The sequence below is a fragment of the Cyprinus carpio genome, chromosome A7 (genome assembly GCF_018340385.1).
Source record: "Cyprinus carpio isolate SPL01 chromosome A7, ASM1834038v1, whole genome shotgun sequence".
NCBI classification, from domain to species: Eukaryota; Metazoa; Chordata; class Actinopteri; order Cypriniformes; family Cyprinidae; genus Cyprinus; species Cyprinus carpio.
In genome coordinates, this window is record NC_056578.1 from 7,571,211 (window position 1) to 7,591,672 (window position 20,462).

A 20,462-nucleotide genomic window follows, 5' to 3' on the forward strand; every position below is an offset into this window, starting at 1 on the left:
TATTAAAAAATATTATTCTAGCATTATTTTCACAATTAGTCATGCATTCAATCAATCACTCAATCAATAAATAACATTTAAAACCAATTAATAACATTTAAAACCAAATACTTCAGATACAGTAGATTCAAATATATATTCCAGTTCAGAAGAAATATAATTTTATTTTTTTTTTGTTATTGTTTAGATAATAGATGGACTGACAGACAGACATACTTCATACAAATTAAGAAATATGCTGAAGTTACAAAGAACAGAAAGCCGTAGTTTTAACCTGTTGCTGGCGACTGGTAGAGCGATCTCAAACTTAGCCAGGAACTGGAAGTACTGTTCTTCTGTTTGCTGGGTGAAGCCGGTGCCCACCAGCAGCATGCGCAGGTCCTCGGCCTTGATGACCCCGTTACGAGCGACGAGGAGACGAGCGACCGAGCGCGAGCCCCTCAGGCTGATGATCCGCTCAAAACACTCGGACAGCCACACGGCATCCAGGAAGTAGAGCTTACACAGGCCATGACTGGTGTCGGAGAAATGCAGTATGGTGCCGGTCTCGATGAGGAGGTTAATTGATGTGTGTTTGATTAAAGAAAGAAGATGGATCGAGTCTTGTTTTGGTTGTAAATACAAATTACTTAAGTAAGTTGGGTTGGTAAAGAAGTCAACTATACAAATTCATTTGAGGAACTGTAAATTAAATAAGATGGGTTTTTTTTTTACACAATATGTCATTGTTACGAGAAAATATTGTTTTAACAATCTCATTATTACAAGAAAATATCATCTGAATAAATAAGCTTTCCAGTGATGTATGGTTTGTTAGGATCGGACAATATTTGGCTGAGATACAACTATCTGAAAATCTGGAATCTGAGGGTGCAAAAAAATCTAAATACTGAGAAAATCCCCTTTAAAGTTGTCCAAATGAATTCTTAACAATGCATATTACTAATCAAAAATTAAGTTTTTGATACATCTACGATGGAAAATTTACAAAATATCTTCATGGAACATGATCTTTACTTAATATCCAAATGATTTTTGGCATAAAATAAATATCTATAATTTTGACCCATACAATGTATTTTTGGCTATTGCTACAAATATACTCCAGCGCTTAAGACTGATTTTGTGCTCCAGGGTCACATATATTATTAAAATGACATCACTGAGTGCAAAAATAATATATTTGGCAGCAGTGCGCCACCGTAAGAAATAAACTGCAGATGCACAGATATAGAAAAATATAAATAATTACATAACTAATGTGCTGGGTAATTTTTATCTTATAAAGATCTAAAATTTTTCATGCTATGAATTTACAAATTAAAATAGGAATTAAAACATTAAAATATAAAACAACTTTTTTTCATTTCGGGTAGTTGCCAAGGCAACATTTCTCATTTTAATTTAGTTTGAGTTGATGTAGTAAAATAACTAAAATTAAATAAAAACATTAAAAGCTATATAGACATAATGGAAACAAAAAACTACTAAAAATTATACACACACACACACCAAAAAAAATCACTTAAAATTTAACAAATTAAAATTAAAACAAAAAAATACTAAAAATTATAACTGATTCAAAATATTAATAAAAAACAGAGTCAATACAATGAAATCAAATTAATTAAATTAATTAAATAAAAATGCAATACATATAAATACTTTTACTTAAGTTAAGAAAAGAAATATAAATATATATTTTAAAGAATAATAAAAAAATTTAAACATAATGACACTGATATATTTTAAAACACATTAGTTTTTGAAATTCTTTTTATAAGTTGCACTACCTGCACTACCTCTCTGACCATTTTATTAATTAGACACTGATATATTTTAAAACACATTAGTTTTTAAAACGGGTTATATATCCATCTATATCGGGAATATATGATACTATATATATAATATATATATGTATCGATATATATGAATGAAGATATATTATATATATATATATAAGTATATATATCAACATATAAGCTATATATAGTGAGACTCTAACATATACATACATACAGCTGCATTGCTGCAGACCTAATTCAGCATAAAGGAGACACTCCCCAACTAAGTATTGAGTGCTGTAACATGCTCACAACTTTTCTGTCATACTTCTTTCAGGTGGCCCAAGATTTCTAAAAATCCTTTCTTTGTATTGGTCTTAAGCAATGTTCCCTCTAATTTTTTTCTTGCTGAGCAAAACTTTTTCTCTATGGGGCGGACATTTCGGCCACCTTGTGCAAAAAACAGGTCTTTATACTAGACATGTACATCGCGCGCACCGCCTAAAAAAAGTGTGTGTATGTATGTTTATTAAATAAGTTTTCTTATGCTGCATCCAAGGCTGTATCTAGTTTGATAAAAATATTGAATATTATTTCACAAAAATAATATTGTGAAGTATTATTTGCAATTAACAATAAAAGTTTTCTATTTTAATATACTTGTAAAATATAATTTATTCCGATGAAGCAAAGCAATTTTCAGCATCATTACTCCAGGCTTCGGGTGTCACATGATCCTTTACAAATCATTCTAATATGCTGATTTATAATCAATGTTGGAAAACAGTTGTGCTGCATAATAATTTTTTGGGACTTGTGATATTTTTTTCGGGATTCTTTGATAAATAAAAAGTAAAAAAAGGACAGTGGTTTATTCAAAATAGAAATTTTGTGTTACAATATACAATACTAAAATGTTTGTGGTCATATATTTTTTTTTTCTTTTTTTAAAGAAATTAATACTTTTATTCAGCAAGAATGTGTTAAATGGATAAAAATAAAGACATTTTTAGAAAAGATTTCTATTTTGAATAAATGCTGTTCTTTTTAACTTTTTTATTAATCTAAGAATCAAAGAAAAAAGTAAAACATTCCAAAAAAAAGCAGCACAACAGATTCATCACTGATAATAAATCAGCATATTAGAATGATTTCTGAAGGATAATATGACACTGAAGGCTGGAGTAATGATGCTGAAAATTCAGCTTTGCTCCACGGGAATAAATTATATTTTAAAGTATATTAAAACAGGAAAGCAATATTAGAAATTGCAATAATGTTTCACAATATTACTGTTTTTTTTTTTTCTGTATTTTCGATAAAATAAATACATCCTTGATGAGCAGAGACTCCATTAAAAAACAAGGTCAATTATTTATTAGGTTAATAATATAGGCCTAACATAATATAATATCAAAACAAACGTGGTGAAGCATTTAAACTGATAGAATAGAATAGAAATAGAATAGAATAGAATAGAATAGATATAGAATAGAGAGAACAGAACAGAATAGAATAGAAACTGAAGCATTTAAACGGAGATCTGTAAGTTAAATATAAAAAAAAACGTGAACGTCAGTTCTATAGCTATCTAAACATCCCTATGATGTACAGTTTGCACACTACACCTGTGTGTGACTGTAAATGTCTCTGAGTTTTGTTACCGTTCTGTGCCCATCATCCGCCATTTCCAGCACTTAATCAAGCCACACTTCTTTAATACATGATGACGTTTTAATTCACATGTCATTGCGTTTGCGTCGGCTCTCGAGTTTGAGCTATTTCGTAGGCTACGCAACCATTAAAATATTCGGTTTCAACAGCGACCTCATTTGGCGCACATCATTCCCTTTCTATGAAACTGTAAACCGCATTCACCCGGTTCTAACTCTATCGTGATATCAACTCTATAGCGGTTTACCCGAGCATTTGCAATTCATTCGCTTTCGCAAATAGCTTTCCCAACTCATTTATGCGTGTGCGCGGCACATTCTTATTTCTTCTGGCGCGGCAGCGGTGGAAGAAGTGCGCGGCGCCGCGCGCGCGCGCAGCTTAGAGGGAACTTTGGGTCTTAAGTAATATTCTAATTTTCTGAGATACTGAATTTGGGATTTTTCCTTAGTTGTCAGTTATAATCATCAAAATTAAAAGAAATAAACATTTGAAATATATCAGTCTGTGTGTAATGAATGAATATAATATATTATTTCACTTTTTGAATGGAATTAGTGAAATAAATCAACTTTTTGATGATATTCTAATTATATGACCAGCACCTGTATGTATGTACACATATACATATACATATACATATACATATATATATATATATATTATATATATATATATATATATATATACACATATACATATACATACATATATAATATATATATATAGTATATTATTTATATATTTATTAATAAGAACAGAAATATAAAAATCTGTATCTTAAAAATAAACAATTTTTTTTAAATATTTAACATATATTAAAAAATAAAAAATAAATTATTTAACACATTTATAATTATCAACAATTTATTACATTTATAAATATGCATTATTTATTTTTATTTGTGCATTACCCATCTGCAGATCCTCGTAATCTTTGATATCGCTGGCAGGACTCTGCTCAATGATCTGCTCCAGTTCTGAGTCCGTCAGGTACTGGACCTCATCGGCTTCGTCTCTCCTCAGACGTTCTGCTTTTATGGCCTCCTGCAGGGTCAGGTAACTTTTGGGGATCTGTATAAAACACCAAAAACAGACATAAACACATGGGGAAAGAAACTAAGATAATAGCTCCTCATGCATTTCTCCTGATTTTAGTTGCTTTGGATAAAAATATCCGCTAAATGTATAAATGAAAAAACATAGTGGAGATTTGAGGTGGAACAACAGTATGTTTCACTTCAACTCTTCCATCTTACTGAGTCGATGTCAGAAAGAACTGTGATTCACGCTATACATACAGGCTTAACTAACACTAACCAGTCTTCCCACGAGTTTGTGACAGCTAGCAGGGTTGCTGATGTCCCTCATGGAGCAAACAACCTGAAACAACATCCTCTTGAGCACGTCCATGCCTTCCAGCGTCTTACACGACACCTCACTGCAGAACAAACACACATTCACACAAACAAACACCAAACAGATTTTCCATTGAGGAAAGTAAGCTGAAGTTATGATAACGAGACGAACTGGAGGTGTTTCAGTGTGATGTCGGGGTATCCACTGGCCCGTGCGCCCGAGGGGGTTCTGCAAAGTGCCAGGATGTAGGCCCTCAGTGTGGCCACGCGCTCCATACGAAACTTAGTGTCTATGAGGTCCAGATGCGTCCCAACGACGATGACAGCAGAGTTAGGAGCACGAGCCTGGAGCACAAATACATTCAGACAGTCATTAGACGGGTCATGATGAGTCCATCAAAAAAATGACTTAACACAATGAAAAGCTCATGCCAACTTTGTGTTTGTAAAGAGAGTGTTTTGTGTTTATATATGTAGTGGTTATATAGATATTTTTCCCCTATCGTCATTAAGGATTTCTTTTTTTTTTTACCAGTGACAACACTTGCATTTCCAACTTGCCTAAGTATATATATATATATATATATATATATTATATATATATATATAATATATATATATATATATATATATATATCTAATAAACATTATATATATATATATATATATAGATATAGTGATATAGTTATATATATATATATATATAATCCTAGATATATAAATAGTAATTATTAATAATTATTATAATCTATTAAATAGTAATTTATATATATATAATAAAACTTATATTATATATATATATAGTATATATATATATATATTAGTAATAAATTAATAAGAATTAAATAAGAACTATTCATTTAGTTTGCAATAGCAAAATTTACTTTATCATTAAACTATTGCATAAATAAACAATTTGTTTAGTAAATAAATAAATAATGATATGATATGTTACGATATATGATATAAGTAAATAAAATGATTAAATAATTAACTTTTTAAAAATGTATTTGTTTGCAATGCCAAAATGTCATTTATTATCATTAAACTATTCAATAAATAAACTTCATTAATTTAGTTTGCAATGGCAAATGCTAATTATTGTCAAATCAATCAATATATAAACATTATCAATTTAGTTTGCAATGCCAATTATGAACAAATGAACAAACAAACTTTATTAAGTGTGTTTGTCATATGTCAGTGTTATATATTGTTTCCTGACCTCGATGCTGAGCAGCCAGGACTGCAGGTTGGCCACGGCTTCCTCTCCCAAAGCCAGATTCCAGATCACCATAAACAGAGCCTTATCCGTGAAGAAACACTGGTTTACCGTCGACATGCTGGCCGGGCCGCCAATGTCCCACACGCTGAAGGACACCGAATCAACCTGGATCCACAGCAGACACAAAGCCATATTGACAACTTTACTCAATAACTTTGATCAAGGCATTGTCTGACAAATTATGAAGTTGCTGAATTGAAACTATGATTCATTTTGTTCTGTTATAAAGTTATGGAAGTTTGTTTCTGCCACGGAATAAAATAATACAGAAGATAACTGCGACATTATCTCACAATTGAGAGGAGCAAAGCATTGTGGGACAAACACTTCTGAAGGAACGCCCTGAAAACAGATAGACTGTGAATTCAGGAGAAGCTCAAATGATGAAGTCACACACTTGAATCAGCATGAGATGACTTCATTTGTCCACTGTGTGTTTCAGTTACTTTCCTCACAGATACGCAGAAATATACTGACTATCACAGCAGCAAAGTTATGAATCTACTATGAAACTCGTGACTTTTAATAATTGTTGAATTGGTGAGTAACTGTCAATCCTAAAATGTATTTAGATTTAGCTAGATATGGATTTATTGATAAATGTATGATTTATATTGGTTATATTTAAAATGCGTATCTAAATGTACATATTTTTACATTTTAGTGCTTGTATTTTTTTTAATTTTTTTTATGTTTTGTTTTTTTTTTTTTTTTTTTTTTTTTTGTTTTTTTATATTTTTAATTTTGTGTGTTATATTTTTATATTTTGCATTTACATGTATGCACTTTTTAATTTTTATATTTTTATACATGTATTATCATTATATATTAATTGTATAATATAAAATTCATAATATTAAATGTCTATGAAGCAAACAGTGACTTCTATTATTAACACAAAGAAAGTCAGAAAATAAAACTTCCAGCAGCTGTCTATAACTTCTGCTGATCACACTGCAAAAATACCTCATGCTCTTCCTCAGTATGTTCAACTTGTTTTCTGAAACAAATATCTAAACATTCTTAAATCAAGATGCATTTAAATGTGAATTTAAATTGGTAGAAAATTTGATGGCAGATTATGGTTATATTTTTAAGCGGTTCTGGTTTTAAGTTGGAATTAATTTAGTATCATATTTAATATCATATTTAATATCTTGTATCTCATTTTTGATGATTAAAGTAAATGATCTTGATTTAAGTATGTTATGTGTGTGTTTTATGTGCGTTATGTGTGTGTGTGTGTTATGTATGTGTGTATTATGTTTGTGTGTGTGTGTGTGTGCTTTATGTGTGTTATGTGTGTGTGTGTGTTATGTGTGCGTGTGTGCGCATTATTGGTGTGTGTGTGTTATGTGCGTGTGTGTGTGTTATGTGTGTGTGTGTGTGTGTGTGTTGTTTTTGTGTGTTTTGTTTTATGTGTGTTATGTGCGTGTGTGTGTTATGTATGTGTGTATGATGTGTGTGCGTGGTTTTATGTTGCGGTGTGGTGTGTGTGTGTATGTGTGTGGTGTGTGTGGTGTGTTATGTCGTTGCGTTATGGTGCGTGTGTGTGTTATGTGCGTGTGTGTATGTGTGTGTGTATTATGGTATGTGTGTGTCAGGTGTGTTATGTGCGTGTGTGTGTGTTGTGTGATTGTGTTGTGTGTGTGTGTGTTATGTGCGTGCCGTTTTGTGTTATGGGCGTGTGTGTGTTATGTGTGTGTGTATTATGTGTGTGCGTGTGTTATGTGCGTGTGTGTGTGTTATGTGTGTGTGTGTGTTATGTGCGTGCGTTATGTGTGTGTGTGTTATGTGCGTGTGTTATGTGTGTGTGTATTATGTGTGTGCGTGTGTTATGTGTGTGTTATATGTGTGTGTGTGCATTATGTGTGTGTGTGTGTTATGTGCGTGTGTTATGTGTGTGTGTATTATGTGTGTGCGTGTGTGTTTGTGAGTGATGTGTGTGTGTGTGTTATGTGTGTTTGTTTGTGTGTGTGTTGTGTGTGTTATATGTGTGTGTGTGTGCGTGTGTTATGTGTGTTTGTTTGTGTGTGTGTTGTGTGTTTTATGTGTGTGTGTGTGTGTGTGTTTTATGTGTGTGTGTGTGTGTGTTATGTGTGTGTGCACGTGTGTGTGTGGACAGAGCTCTTACAGCAGATTTCACTCCTCCGGGTCGCTCCAGATCCCAGCTGGAGGTGTGGATGCTGCGTGCGGAGGTGTGGATGCTGCGGTCGGTGCTGATGAAGGATGAGGGTTTGCCTGTCTGCAGTCCCTCCAGCAGAGCGCTCTTGCCCTGCCGCGGAGGACCCACCACCATCAGCTTCAGCAGCCTGCAGGGCTCTGCTCCCCGCAGCTCCGCTCGCAGATACGCCAGAACCGCAGCCGGACCTGCACACGCACACAAGTCAACGCTGCGTCCCGATATGTCTACTTATGTCTGAACTCACAACATTTGAAAACCTGTAGGAAAAGTGCCCAGATGACCTGCTGCTTCTAGTGAGATTTCATTCATACTATACTGAATGTACTGTTTAACTGCTGTAAAGTAAGTATCAAACCAAATAGAACCCACTGGACAGTCTGCGAGTTCAGACACAACTAATGTCTCCATCATGTTCTTCTTTATTACTTACAGTGGCATATTCATATTTTTAATCTTTAATTAAATAGTTTAATTCTTAAAATACTTAATTTCTTTTTTGGTTCCATTTGTTAACAATAGTTACCTACACTAGTTAACATGATCCAACAATGAAAAAAATGCTTCTAAAGCATTTATTAAAATGTACATTACGTTATTAAAAATCAAAAGTTGCATCTGTTAATATTATGTTAATATAAATAATAACAAATGATAGCATTTTTCTAATGTTAATAAAGATTATTGAACATGTAACGAATTAATGCTTTAACTAAGGTTAACTAATGGCACTTGATCGTAAACTATGACCTTTTTTTTGTTTACGTTTTCCTTTACTTGGGTTTAAAATCCATTTTGATTAATTATTTCTTACTTAATTCTTAAAAAAAAAAAAAAAAGTTTATTGCAACTTTACTCAGCACATGTTACTCTTTACATTTAGCCTTAAATTAAATTAGCAATACCTAACATTTACTAATGGGACCTCATTGTAAAGTGTGTTAAAGTTTTCTTTTTTTTTAATTTTTTTTTTTTTTTACTATAAACTTCATTTTAATGAATTATTTCTTAATTCCTTTTTTAAATTTTGTTGATTGACACTTTGTTCATTTACTCAGCACTTTTGAATTTTTATCCTTTAAAATATTAAAATAAAGTGTCTGTCAGCAGATGCTTGTATCCAATTAATAACAGCTATAGAAGAGTTAATATGACCTTTTTCTCCACTTTCACGACTTATTTTAAAAATGGACTATTGTGTGCAGTATTTTATCCTTTCATCATGAACTCAGCAGCACACTAATATCAAACTCTGTTCTGTGAGAGAATCGTGCTTGTTCCTCTTCCTCTCAAATCTGTTGTTATGACAGTAAACACACTAAATATTGCAACAAATGCATCAGAAGAATCAACAGCTGGCTGAACGACTCACAGCAGGATTCACCGAGTCGTGCTTGTTCCTCTTCCTCTCAAATCTAATGAAATATTGATGGGTTAAATAATGGATTTTAATTTATATAATTTATAGATTATATTTTGTCATGATGTAAAATGCAAATAATGTCATGCTCAACATGCAGAGCACTGTTCTTCACCTAATCAGTTCAGAGATACATTCACATTGTTTTCACATGCATTCGGCAGATGCTTTTATCAAAAGCACTTGCACTTACATTGCATTCAAGATCTACATTCGATCATTTCACGAATTCCCTGAAAATCAAAACCATGAACTTATATCCCAAATCAAAGCGCATGAGATGGATTAGATTCATCTTTTGTGATTATTAATTAATTTTAGATTTAGTGGTTGTGGTTCACTTTACAAAATATTTATTAATCTGTTGAATTTGCTTTTATTTTTATATTTTCAGTTTTCATTTGAATTAATTTTTTTGTAATTTTGTTTTGTGCTTTTGTCATTTTCGTTTGAAAAACTCTTTGGTTTTGATGGCTTTTAACTGTTGATTTTTTTGTTGCTGTTTTTTGTGTATATATATTTTTTTTTTTTTGTTTTTTTTTTTTCTATATATTTTTTTTTTTTTTTTTTTTTTACTAACCGTACAGTCCTTTGGTCTACAGTTTAGCTGCGCAGGGATATATATATATATATATTTTTTTTTTTTTTTTTTAATAATTATAGGATTTAGGATACATTTTTCTTTATATTGCTTCATATGTTATTAAATTTATTTCAATTAGTAATTTTAGTCCTTCAACATAAAGAATATTTTTTTTTTTTATTCTTATAACTGTTAATTGGTATATTTTTTTTTTTTTTTCTTTTGTGTTTTAGTCCAGCTTATTTGATTTTTAAAAAAAACAAAAAATATTGATTTAAAAAAAAAAATAAAAAATAAAAAAAATATATATTTATTTATTTATTTTTTTTCTTTCTTTCTTTCTTTCTTTCTTTATACTGATCCAAGACTCAAGCTCAAATTTATGATATTCATGAGAGATGAGATATTATTGCATAATCTTGTATGTGTTACTGAAATGCAATCTTGTCAGTTAGTAGACACGAGTGTCGCACCATCTGCCCCCCCCACCCACCACGGCACGAAGAAGACGGCCCCCCACACTGACGTCTGCGGGGATGTTGGTGATGTTCAAGTCTTCGATGTCCAGCTGCCAGAGATTAGAGAGCTGCCCGAGCTCAATAGGAAGTTCCTGGATACCTGGATTACTGCAGAAACAGAAAGGATTCAAATCAAAGCTACAAACGTCTAAACAAAGCATCATTACACCCTGTGAGTTTCTCAAGCAGGAAGCAGAAGAGATGAACAAGCACTTTTTGATACTGCATATTACAACTCTTGACTTTCACCCACACAGTGAATACCCTGAATCACTAACTGTGGGCTCTTGCATATTACAACTCTTGACTTTCACCCACACAGTGAATACCCTGAATCACTAACTGTGGGCTCTGGGCCAAAACCTAGAGCGATGCCTTGCTGTTTAACCCAATTTTAACCTCTTAAGTGACTGAACTGTAAGGCTCTGTGCATTATACAAATAGCCTTCCTCACTTAAAACACACAGGAGACTTGACTTGCATTTTAAATGTTACTTGGGTTTTGGCTTTTAATTAACATGTTACTTAGATTTATTGCTATTAAACAAAACACAGAAATATTGAATAATTTATTATTTTTCATAATTTATTTATTATTTATTATTTGTATTTTTTTCATAATTTTTAATTAATTAGTTTAATTATATTATTATAATTTATTTTTATATTATTTTTTTTATTTCTTTCTGCTTTTTTTTACCTTGCATTTATCACAGTGCATTATGGGATTGTTTTCTTGTCTTTAATAAATTTCATTATACATTATAAATTAATACATGAACATGTAAATATTAATTTGAGGTGAGATTATATTATGTGAGAAGAAATAGTGATTTGATTTAAAAAAAAATCCATTTTTATTTTAATTTTAAGTTTTAGTAATTTTGATATGTACAGTACTTTTGACATTTTAATTTTTATTTTAATTAAAATACTCAACTGATCTTAAATTATTGTGCTATTTTTAAGACTTTATATTTTTAGTTCAAATAAGAATGATATATAAATAACGATTTATAATTTTTATTTCTCTTTAAAATAATTTTTACTGAGCTTGTCAGAATGCATGATTGTCATACTGGTTTTCATAAATGACATTATACATTATAAAAATATATAAAATCATTCAAATTAATGAACATTTATTTTAGTAATTTGATTAAATTTTTTATATTTTTATATTACTAAAATTTCAAATAATTTTTTTTTAATATTTTAATTTTTTTAATTAATGAACATTTATTTTATTTCCTGTGATGTAAAGCTGAAAAATTTTCAGCATCATTACTCCAGTCTTCAGTGTCACATGATCTTCAGAAATCTTTCTTATTAAAAAATAAACAATTGTATTTTAAAAGCACGGAGAGTGATTTTAATTAATATTGTTTTTGCAAGGGGGGGGTGATATATTTTATATATTTTTATATGTTTTTAAATTTTTTATATATTTTCAGTTTTCATTTTTATTTCTTATTTTTAAGTTTTTTTATTTTTTTTGTTTTTTTGTATGTTTTATATTTTTTTATATTTTTTTATTTTTTTTAGTCATTTATTTGTGATTTTGAAATTAGAATAAAATTAGAAATTATTAAGTTGTTTATATCAAAAATAATATCTGATTTACCTGCTGCGACCCTATGCTCTCCCCAATCACACAATCTAGGTATTCCTCAAGACAGATGGTGTACATAAAGTGGATCCAACAAAAAATGAAGGGACAGAACTCCATTTCACCCTCTATGATCCCAGTCTGCGCATCGATCCACTGTCGGCCACTCACTTGGAAGGATTAGAGTTTCGGAGAGGTTCTTAGAGCACACAGCTCTGACGGGGCAGGCACACACTCCAGCTGGTTGTCACTGCCGGAAGGAGAACTCCCAAGAGCAATTCCCGCTCTCAGGGATTACAGGAAACGTGAGAATGGGACACTAAACTGCAAGAGCGAGCCGAGGAGCAGGAGGCCAGGCCAAGAGAGAGCCAGAGGAGATGAGAACCTCATCAAAACCACAAAACATAGAATTAAAACCTCTGGCGACTAATGGATGATCACATAGGACTGCAGCAGTAATACTTCTAACTCTAATGTAGGCCTACTACGAGACACTAGATACGTGTCCATAGCTGCACGGCCATCAGAGCAGTTCCGCATTAATATTTAACAAAAATACTTCATTATATATTTATTTTGCATCCATCAACTGATAAAAAGGATATAATATATAATATAAAATCTTTGCAGAGAAGGCAATCCCATAATGCATAATATGCACAAAAAAAGAAAAAGCATCTGAACCTATAATGGATTAGTTTCCCTCTACTTTATCTATTTCTATGCTTATTAGAGTTTCACAGCATTAGCATTTTCCAAAAGAAAACATACACACACAGACACAAATATTACACACACACACACAAACACATATATATATATATATATATAGATATATATATATATATAATAATATATACAGACTACAATAAAAAAATAAAAATAATTGAATAATAATAAAAAAAATAATAATAATAAGTTGAAGTTTTTTGTGATTAGTATTTTTTTTATTTTTTTTGGAAGTATTTTCAGCTCACCAAGGCTGCATTTGATCAACAATACAGTAAAAACAGAAATACTGTGAAATATTATTACAATTTAAAATTGTAAAATGTAATTTATTCCTGTGATGCAAAGCTGATTTTCAGCATCATTATTCCAGTCTTCAGTGTCACATGATCTTCAGAAATCATTCTAATATGCTGATTTGCTGACAGCTTTGATACAATTTTGTTCAGGATTCTTAAATGGAAAGAAGTCCAAAAGAACACATTATATTATATTATTTAGTCTTTCCTGATTAACGTAATGCATCTCTGCTGAGTAAAAATATGCATTTGTACATTTTGTTGAATCACGAGCAAAAATGCCTTATTGCCTAAAAGCACTTAAAAGTCTAATATGAGTCAGACTTTTGGATCTGTCTGAAAGGGTTTTAGTTTAGATTCTGATGCCATTATTAAAACAATCCACACACTTGTCACAGTCTCAACAGAACATGGTTACCACGGTGATATTACTCTGCTTTCTCTGTGGTGAGTTTGGTAATTACAGAGTGAAACTGACGTGTCATGGCAACGTGACCGCAGTGTTTGAGTGTGCTGTACCTGGCTCTGGGTCTCGTCTGTGCCATGTAGTCAAGAAGGCCAGCTTCCGGGTTTTGGTCGGCTCTCCCGTCCTAAAATAACATTCAGAGAGCATTCGATTTCAGATCTTCACAGTCTGTCATTCACAATCTCTATATACAACCACAAGCACCGTGATGATGTACTAGCGAACTAGAAGAGCAAAGACGCATGCCATTTTAAGGCGTCATAGATGCACTCCCTAAAAATATGTTCCAAAATGTAGGCAACATAATTATGCTGCTTTCTAAGATATGTTTTTAGACAAATTACAAGACAGCATAACATGTATTCTTTGCTAAGAAAGCAATTCCATAATGCATTATATACACAACACAGAAAATATATCTAGCCATGTACCTAAAATTGACTATTTTACCCGTTTCTATGGTAATTTGAGTTTCTCAGTATTAGCACTGTCCAAAAGAAAACAAAACACAAAACAAGGAAATAACAACAAAAAATAAAATAAAAAAATAATCTGTAAAAGACTAACATAATAATATAACATCAATGATAAAAAATAAATAAAATAAAAATGCAATAATAAAATAACAAAAAAATAAAATAAAAACATAAATAATAATAATAATAATAATAATAATAATACAATTAACTAATTATTAAAATATTAAAAATATAATATGAATACAAACAAAATAAAATTATTATTAATAATAAAACAACACAATAGTAAACTAATTATTATTATTATTATAAATGATAATAACAACAACAACGTAGGAATAAAAAAAAACTTAAAAATAAACTAAACTTAACTAAACTAAAATAAGGTAAATAGTGTTATGCATACAAATGATAAAGCAGCATCACATGTATCCTTTGCAGAGAAGGCAATCTCTTTATACATAATGTGCAAAATACAGAAAAAAAGTATCTAGCAATAGTTCAATGCATTTTAAAAAATGACTGTTTGACTTTATGCTTATTAGAGTTTCAGATGGTTAGCATTACCCAAAAGAGGTTTCTGTAGAAGGCATAATAACGAACAGCCTTCAGATTTGGAGTGTGCTTAAGATGCATTAAATTCGGCCTATGTAGACACCCTAGGTTTTGGAACAGAGCCTTTCTGTGTGTGTGTGTGTGTGTGTGTATGTGTATGTGTATATATATATAGTATATATATATATATATATATATATATATATATATATATATATATATATATATACACACACTCATTTACACTTGAGTGTGTGTGTGTGTGTGTGTGTGTGTACATTTATATGTGTGTGTGTGTGTATACAAATACATTTATGTGTGTGTGTATACATATACATTTGCGTGTGTATGTGTGTGTGTGTGTGTGTTTGACCTACTTCCCCAGTTGGTTTCTGGACAGGTCTAGTGTTCGCAGACAAGAGCATTTCCATTTGTTTGGAGAGGGCAGAGTGGAGATTTGGTTCCCACACAACTTCAGAGAGACGATGGCCTAAAACACACACAGTGATCTCAGTGCCACACACACACACACACACACACACACACACACACCTGCACTGCTACTTTAAGTCATTCCACAAGTGTGGACTTATTACTGTTATTAGCACAAATGAGGCATTTATCTGTTATGTGAAGAGTTTTATTGCTTCACTGTTAAAAGACATATGCAGGTTTAGTTTTCTACAATGGATTTCAGGTAAATATTTTTTGTTTAAATGACTACAAATAAAATTAAAAATAAAAACTTAATTAAAATAATAATAAAGTAAAAAAATATATAATAAAATAAAACAAAATAAGATAAAATAAAATAAATCCAACAACAAAATAATAAAGTTAAATAATTAAAAATAAAATAAAACTAAATAAAATAAAGTAAAGAAAAAGCAAAAAATAAAATAAAAAAATAAAATAAAATAAAATAACATTGTCAGTTTTGACTCGTTCTTCCTGGTGTAATCATCGCCTTCACTCACAGACGTAAATATCTGCTGTTTAAAAGAGCACAGATTTTCAAGTCAAACTGTTCAAGCATTAAATTGAATTTTAAATGATGAAACTCCTTTTCCCTTCTTATGCTTTCTTTTTTTTAGTTTGCAATCTCTATTTCTCTCTCTGCCATTGGCTTTGTGTTGACATCTTGCCAGTTAACTTGTGAAACTGACAATGAAGTTCATGAAAACTCAACAACTATAAAATCCCGTCTGCGCTGCTCTGCTGTATGTCTGTAAACACTCGGAGCCCTTCAGGCTTATTTGTGTAAAAAGCTATTATGATTAAGTCTGAAGGCTTTTCCCTGATTCAGTGGTGTCAATCATGAGGAGATACAGGTGACGTTTACTGTGAGGACAGCGCCACCAGGAGCTCAAGACTATATGAAACTGCTGGACTGAGTGCTGCTAGTTCAAATATACCATTCCATATAAAAATATATTTAAATGATAACTGTTTTATATAATTGTTTATATTTTAATTATAAAAATTAATTATTATAAAAATAAAAATAATACATTTATTACAGCAATGTGATTAATGAGAATAATGACATTCAGATTATTGAGAATAATGTGCATTAAGAAAAAATAAAACTTTAAAAGTACAACATATAGACTCATGCATAATTATTTTTCTTTGGTCAAAATATCATATCTTATTTTATTAATTGTGATTTCCGCATATTTCCTCCTGTAAACTCCCATGATGACAATGCAAAAAATAAGATACATTAATTAAAATTTCAAGTATTTTTATGTTGATTTAATATATATATATATATATATATATATATATATATATATATATTTATTTATTTATTTATTATTAAAACCTTTATTTAAATCAAATGTTTTTTATTATTATTACATTTTTATTTTTTAATTTTTTAACAAAATAAAAAAATATATATTTTCTTTATTACAGTAATGCAATTAATGAGAATAATGACATTCAGATTATTAAGAATAATGGACATTAAGAAAAAAAACCTTTAAAGTACAACATATAGCACAATTATTTTTCTTTGGTCAAAATATTATATCTTATTTAATTTCTTGTGATTTAAACATTTCCTCCTGTAAACTCCCATGATGACGATGCAAAAAATAAGATAAATCTATTAAAATTGAAAGTATTTTTATGCTGATTTTTTAATAAAACCTTTATTTAAATTAAAATAATTGTTTATTTTTTCATTAAATTTTTTTAATTAAATTAAAATAAAATAAAAATGTCTTTATTACAGTAATGCAATTAATGAAAATAACAACATTGAGAAGATTGAGAAAAATAATTGGCCATTTCGGGAAAGAAAAATAATCAACACTATAAAGTACAACACCCAGACACATGTGTAATTTCTTTAGTTAAAATGTTGTATCTTATTTTAATTCTTGCGATTTCAGCACATTTCCTTACCTCGAGCTCAAATATGTACGAGGGCAGCTCCTTCAGGACGTTCTCGGAGATGTCCACCTCCATCAGATGAGTCTTCCAGAAGATGGAGATAGTGTCAGGAAGAAACTCGATCTGGTTGTTTGAAGCTTTGCAGATTTTCTGTGGGGAAAATTATCCCTGATAATCATCATATGTTGACAAAACATACCAAGCAATTCACTGATAATGCATAAAAAGGGCATTCATTTAACCCAAAATCACTTCAGATTAAACTGATGCATATTTGTCTTGTAGAGGCATCATAATGTTTCATGTATAATATGCTTTGTTTATGACCTTTCATTCAAGTGTATGTTTATTATGGAGGCCAGAGGTCAGCACTGAACGCGTGTGATGACATGAAGGACGTGACCCACCAGAGGACAGGCCCAGGGGTCGGGGAAGCTGCCGAGCTTGTTTCTGCTGATGTTGAGAGAGCTGAGGGCCTTCAGGCAGTGCAGGATGGAGGAGGGCAGGTCCGTCAGGCTGTTGTCGGACACGTCCAGCTCCTGCAGCTTACGGAGGCCGATCCAGTTCGTGCCTGCAGCAGAAAGCCGGCTGTTAGCGCTGTCATGTTAATACAGATCTGTGATGATAGCCACTTTTAAATCACCAGATGCTCAACAACCGGTCTTTACATGTACACATTAAGCAGATGCCTTTATCTAAAGTGACAAATAAAAGAGGAACAAAGCAAGCGTACTTGCTGTATTTACTGCATAAAACATAAAATAACAGAGCAAAATCAAGTGTTTACTACAGAGGCCCAAAATAAAGATATATGTTATTTTATATGTATTTTTTTATATATTTATTATGTTTTCGGAATGCTTCACTTTTTTTGTTTTGTTTTATAAAACATTTATCTTAATGTTTTACATTTTTACAACATTTATACACCCAACCACCCAAACACACACATATAGACACACACACACACACACATAGACACCCACACACACACACACAGACACCCACACACACAAACACACACACACAGACACTCACAAACACACACACACACACACACACAGAAAACCAACCACCCAAACACACATATATAGACACAAACACACACACACACAAACACACGCACACAAACACACACACAGACACCCACACACACAAAACACACGCACACAAACACACACACAGACACCCACACACACAAACACACGCACACAAACACACACACAGACACCCACACACACAAACACAAACACACACAAACACACACACAGACACCCACACACACAAACAGACACCCACACACACAAACACACAAACACATGCACACACACCACACACACCACACACACACACACCACAAACACACGCACACACAGACACCCACACACAAACACACACACACAAACACACACACACACACAAACACAAACACACTCACACAAACACAAACACACACACAAACACACGCACACAAACACACACACAAACACACACACAGACACCCACACACAAACACACACACACACACACACACACACACAGAGAGATTTTAAAATATACAATACTTATATCTTTTTTTTTTTTAGATTTAATCTTTTTTTTGCCTTTAGTATTTCAAATGCAAAGTGGGTGTAAAAAAAAAAAACATTTAAAAGTACAAATAATCCATGTTTTCATTAAAATAACATGCTGTTTTTAAAGCGGCACGTGTATAATAATAAATAAAACAATTAGCAAAATGGTGTTTAAATTTTTTACATTTTGCATTTATTTGGTGTTTTATATATCAATTTCTCCAACTACCAAGTAAAAATATAATTAAGAAATAAAATATTGAAGCTAGTGTGTCATAAAGCAAAACGTTTCACATAAAAGACATTTTGGTTCTGAGGTTAGTTTTAAACAGTAAAATAATAGATATAAAATTATTCTATTGTTTGGACACTTAAGCCACACTTATCTTAAAAGACTTCAATCACTAAAAGCCTGATGAAAGGAAAATAATCTCAGTTAAACCTATGTTTTAATGTAAAGTACAGTCCCAGTGTGACGAATCAATTCATTGTCACTGAGAGGATGGAGAGCGGGAGCACTGCTGTGAAACTTAGAGCTGATGCCACAGTAAAGAAAACACTGTCTTTATCCTTTATGCAAAGATCCTCCCCTAGTGGAAGGATGTGAGGAGCTGACAGAGTGTGTGTGTGTGTGTGTGTGTGTGTGTGTGTGTGTGTGTGTGTGTGTGTGTACACATGTACATTGTACCGTTGGGGATGTTGAAGAGGCTGATGAGTTTGTTTCTGGCTGCATAAATCCTTTTCAACTGGCCGAGATGAAGCAGACCGACAGGAAGACACTCCAGCTCATTCTCACACACATTCACATGGGACAATCTACAGAAAACACAGACAAAAAATGACATATCAGCGAGAGACGAACGCCATGAGTAATCGCCCTGACAGGCTCTACAGATTTTTTTCACGTTTTATGAACCTGATTATATCTGTGTGGCATGTGAACTGTCAGAAGGATTGTGAAAGGTGTGTGGAGGCGTTACGGACCGGCTGCAGATGATCTCCTGCGATGAGGTTGGGGTGGGCAGCTCTCGCAGCTGATTGTGGCACAGGTTGAGCGAGTGCAGATGAATCAGACCCCAGGGCACCACAGACGGCAGCGAGCTCAGACAGTTACGAGACAGATCCAGAACCGTGATCCGAGACGACACGTCCATGAACCAGTCCAGATCCAACCAGGGCAGCTTCAGTCCGGACCAGTCAACATGCACAGCCTGTGGACGAGGAACAGCGGAACTGATTTACTGACATAAGAGTTAAAGATGTGATGATTAAAGAATCCTTATAGACAAACATTAGTGTTGATCACTACTGTAAATGCTGACATGACACAAAATGTTTAAACACTAAATTGTACAGCAATGATAAAGAGGAATCTAATCTAATCTCATTATAAAAAAAAATTATAAAAATAAAAAAACAGAATCCACACATATATATTTACTAGTACAGAATAATATAATATAATATAATATAATATAATATAATATAATATAATATAATATAATATAATATAATATAATAATTATTTAACAGAAATAAGAAAA

General features: G+C 31.8%; 1 protein-coding gene across 1 annotated transcript in view; it reads right to left on the reverse strand.

Moving 5' to 3' along the window:
* LOC109087591 (leucine-rich repeat serine/threonine-protein kinase 1-like) overlaps positions 1 to 20,462 on the reverse strand; it is an 82,569-nt gene that overhangs the window by 38,785 nt on the left and 23,322 nt on the right. The window contains exons 7-22 of the mRNA XM_042761332.1: positions 19,903 to 20,129; positions 19,607 to 19,734; positions 17,752 to 17,915; positions 17,357 to 17,494; positions 15,319 to 15,431; positions 13,933 to 14,031; positions 13,659 to 13,672; positions 12,862 to 12,877; positions 12,595 to 12,663; positions 10,800 to 10,921; positions 8,236 to 8,471; positions 6,042 to 6,206; positions 4,989 to 5,161; positions 4,779 to 4,899; positions 4,377 to 4,532; positions 275 to 570 (exon numbers count right to left, since the gene is read on the reverse strand). Coding sequence (XP_042617266.1) covers positions 275 to 570; positions 4,377 to 4,532; positions 4,779 to 4,899; positions 4,989 to 5,161; positions 6,042 to 6,206; positions 8,236 to 8,471; positions 10,800 to 10,921; positions 12,595 to 12,663; positions 12,862 to 12,877; positions 13,659 to 13,672; positions 13,933 to 14,031; positions 15,319 to 15,431; positions 17,357 to 17,494; positions 17,752 to 17,915; positions 19,607 to 19,734; positions 19,903 to 20,129 — 2,237 coding nt within the window. The remainder of the gene's footprint in view (positions 1 to 274; positions 571 to 4,376; positions 4,533 to 4,778; positions 4,900 to 4,988; positions 5,162 to 6,041; positions 6,207 to 8,235; positions 8,472 to 10,799; positions 10,922 to 12,594; positions 12,664 to 12,861; positions 12,878 to 13,658; positions 13,673 to 13,932; positions 14,032 to 15,318; positions 15,432 to 17,356; positions 17,495 to 17,751; positions 17,916 to 19,606; positions 19,735 to 19,902; positions 20,130 to 20,462) is intronic.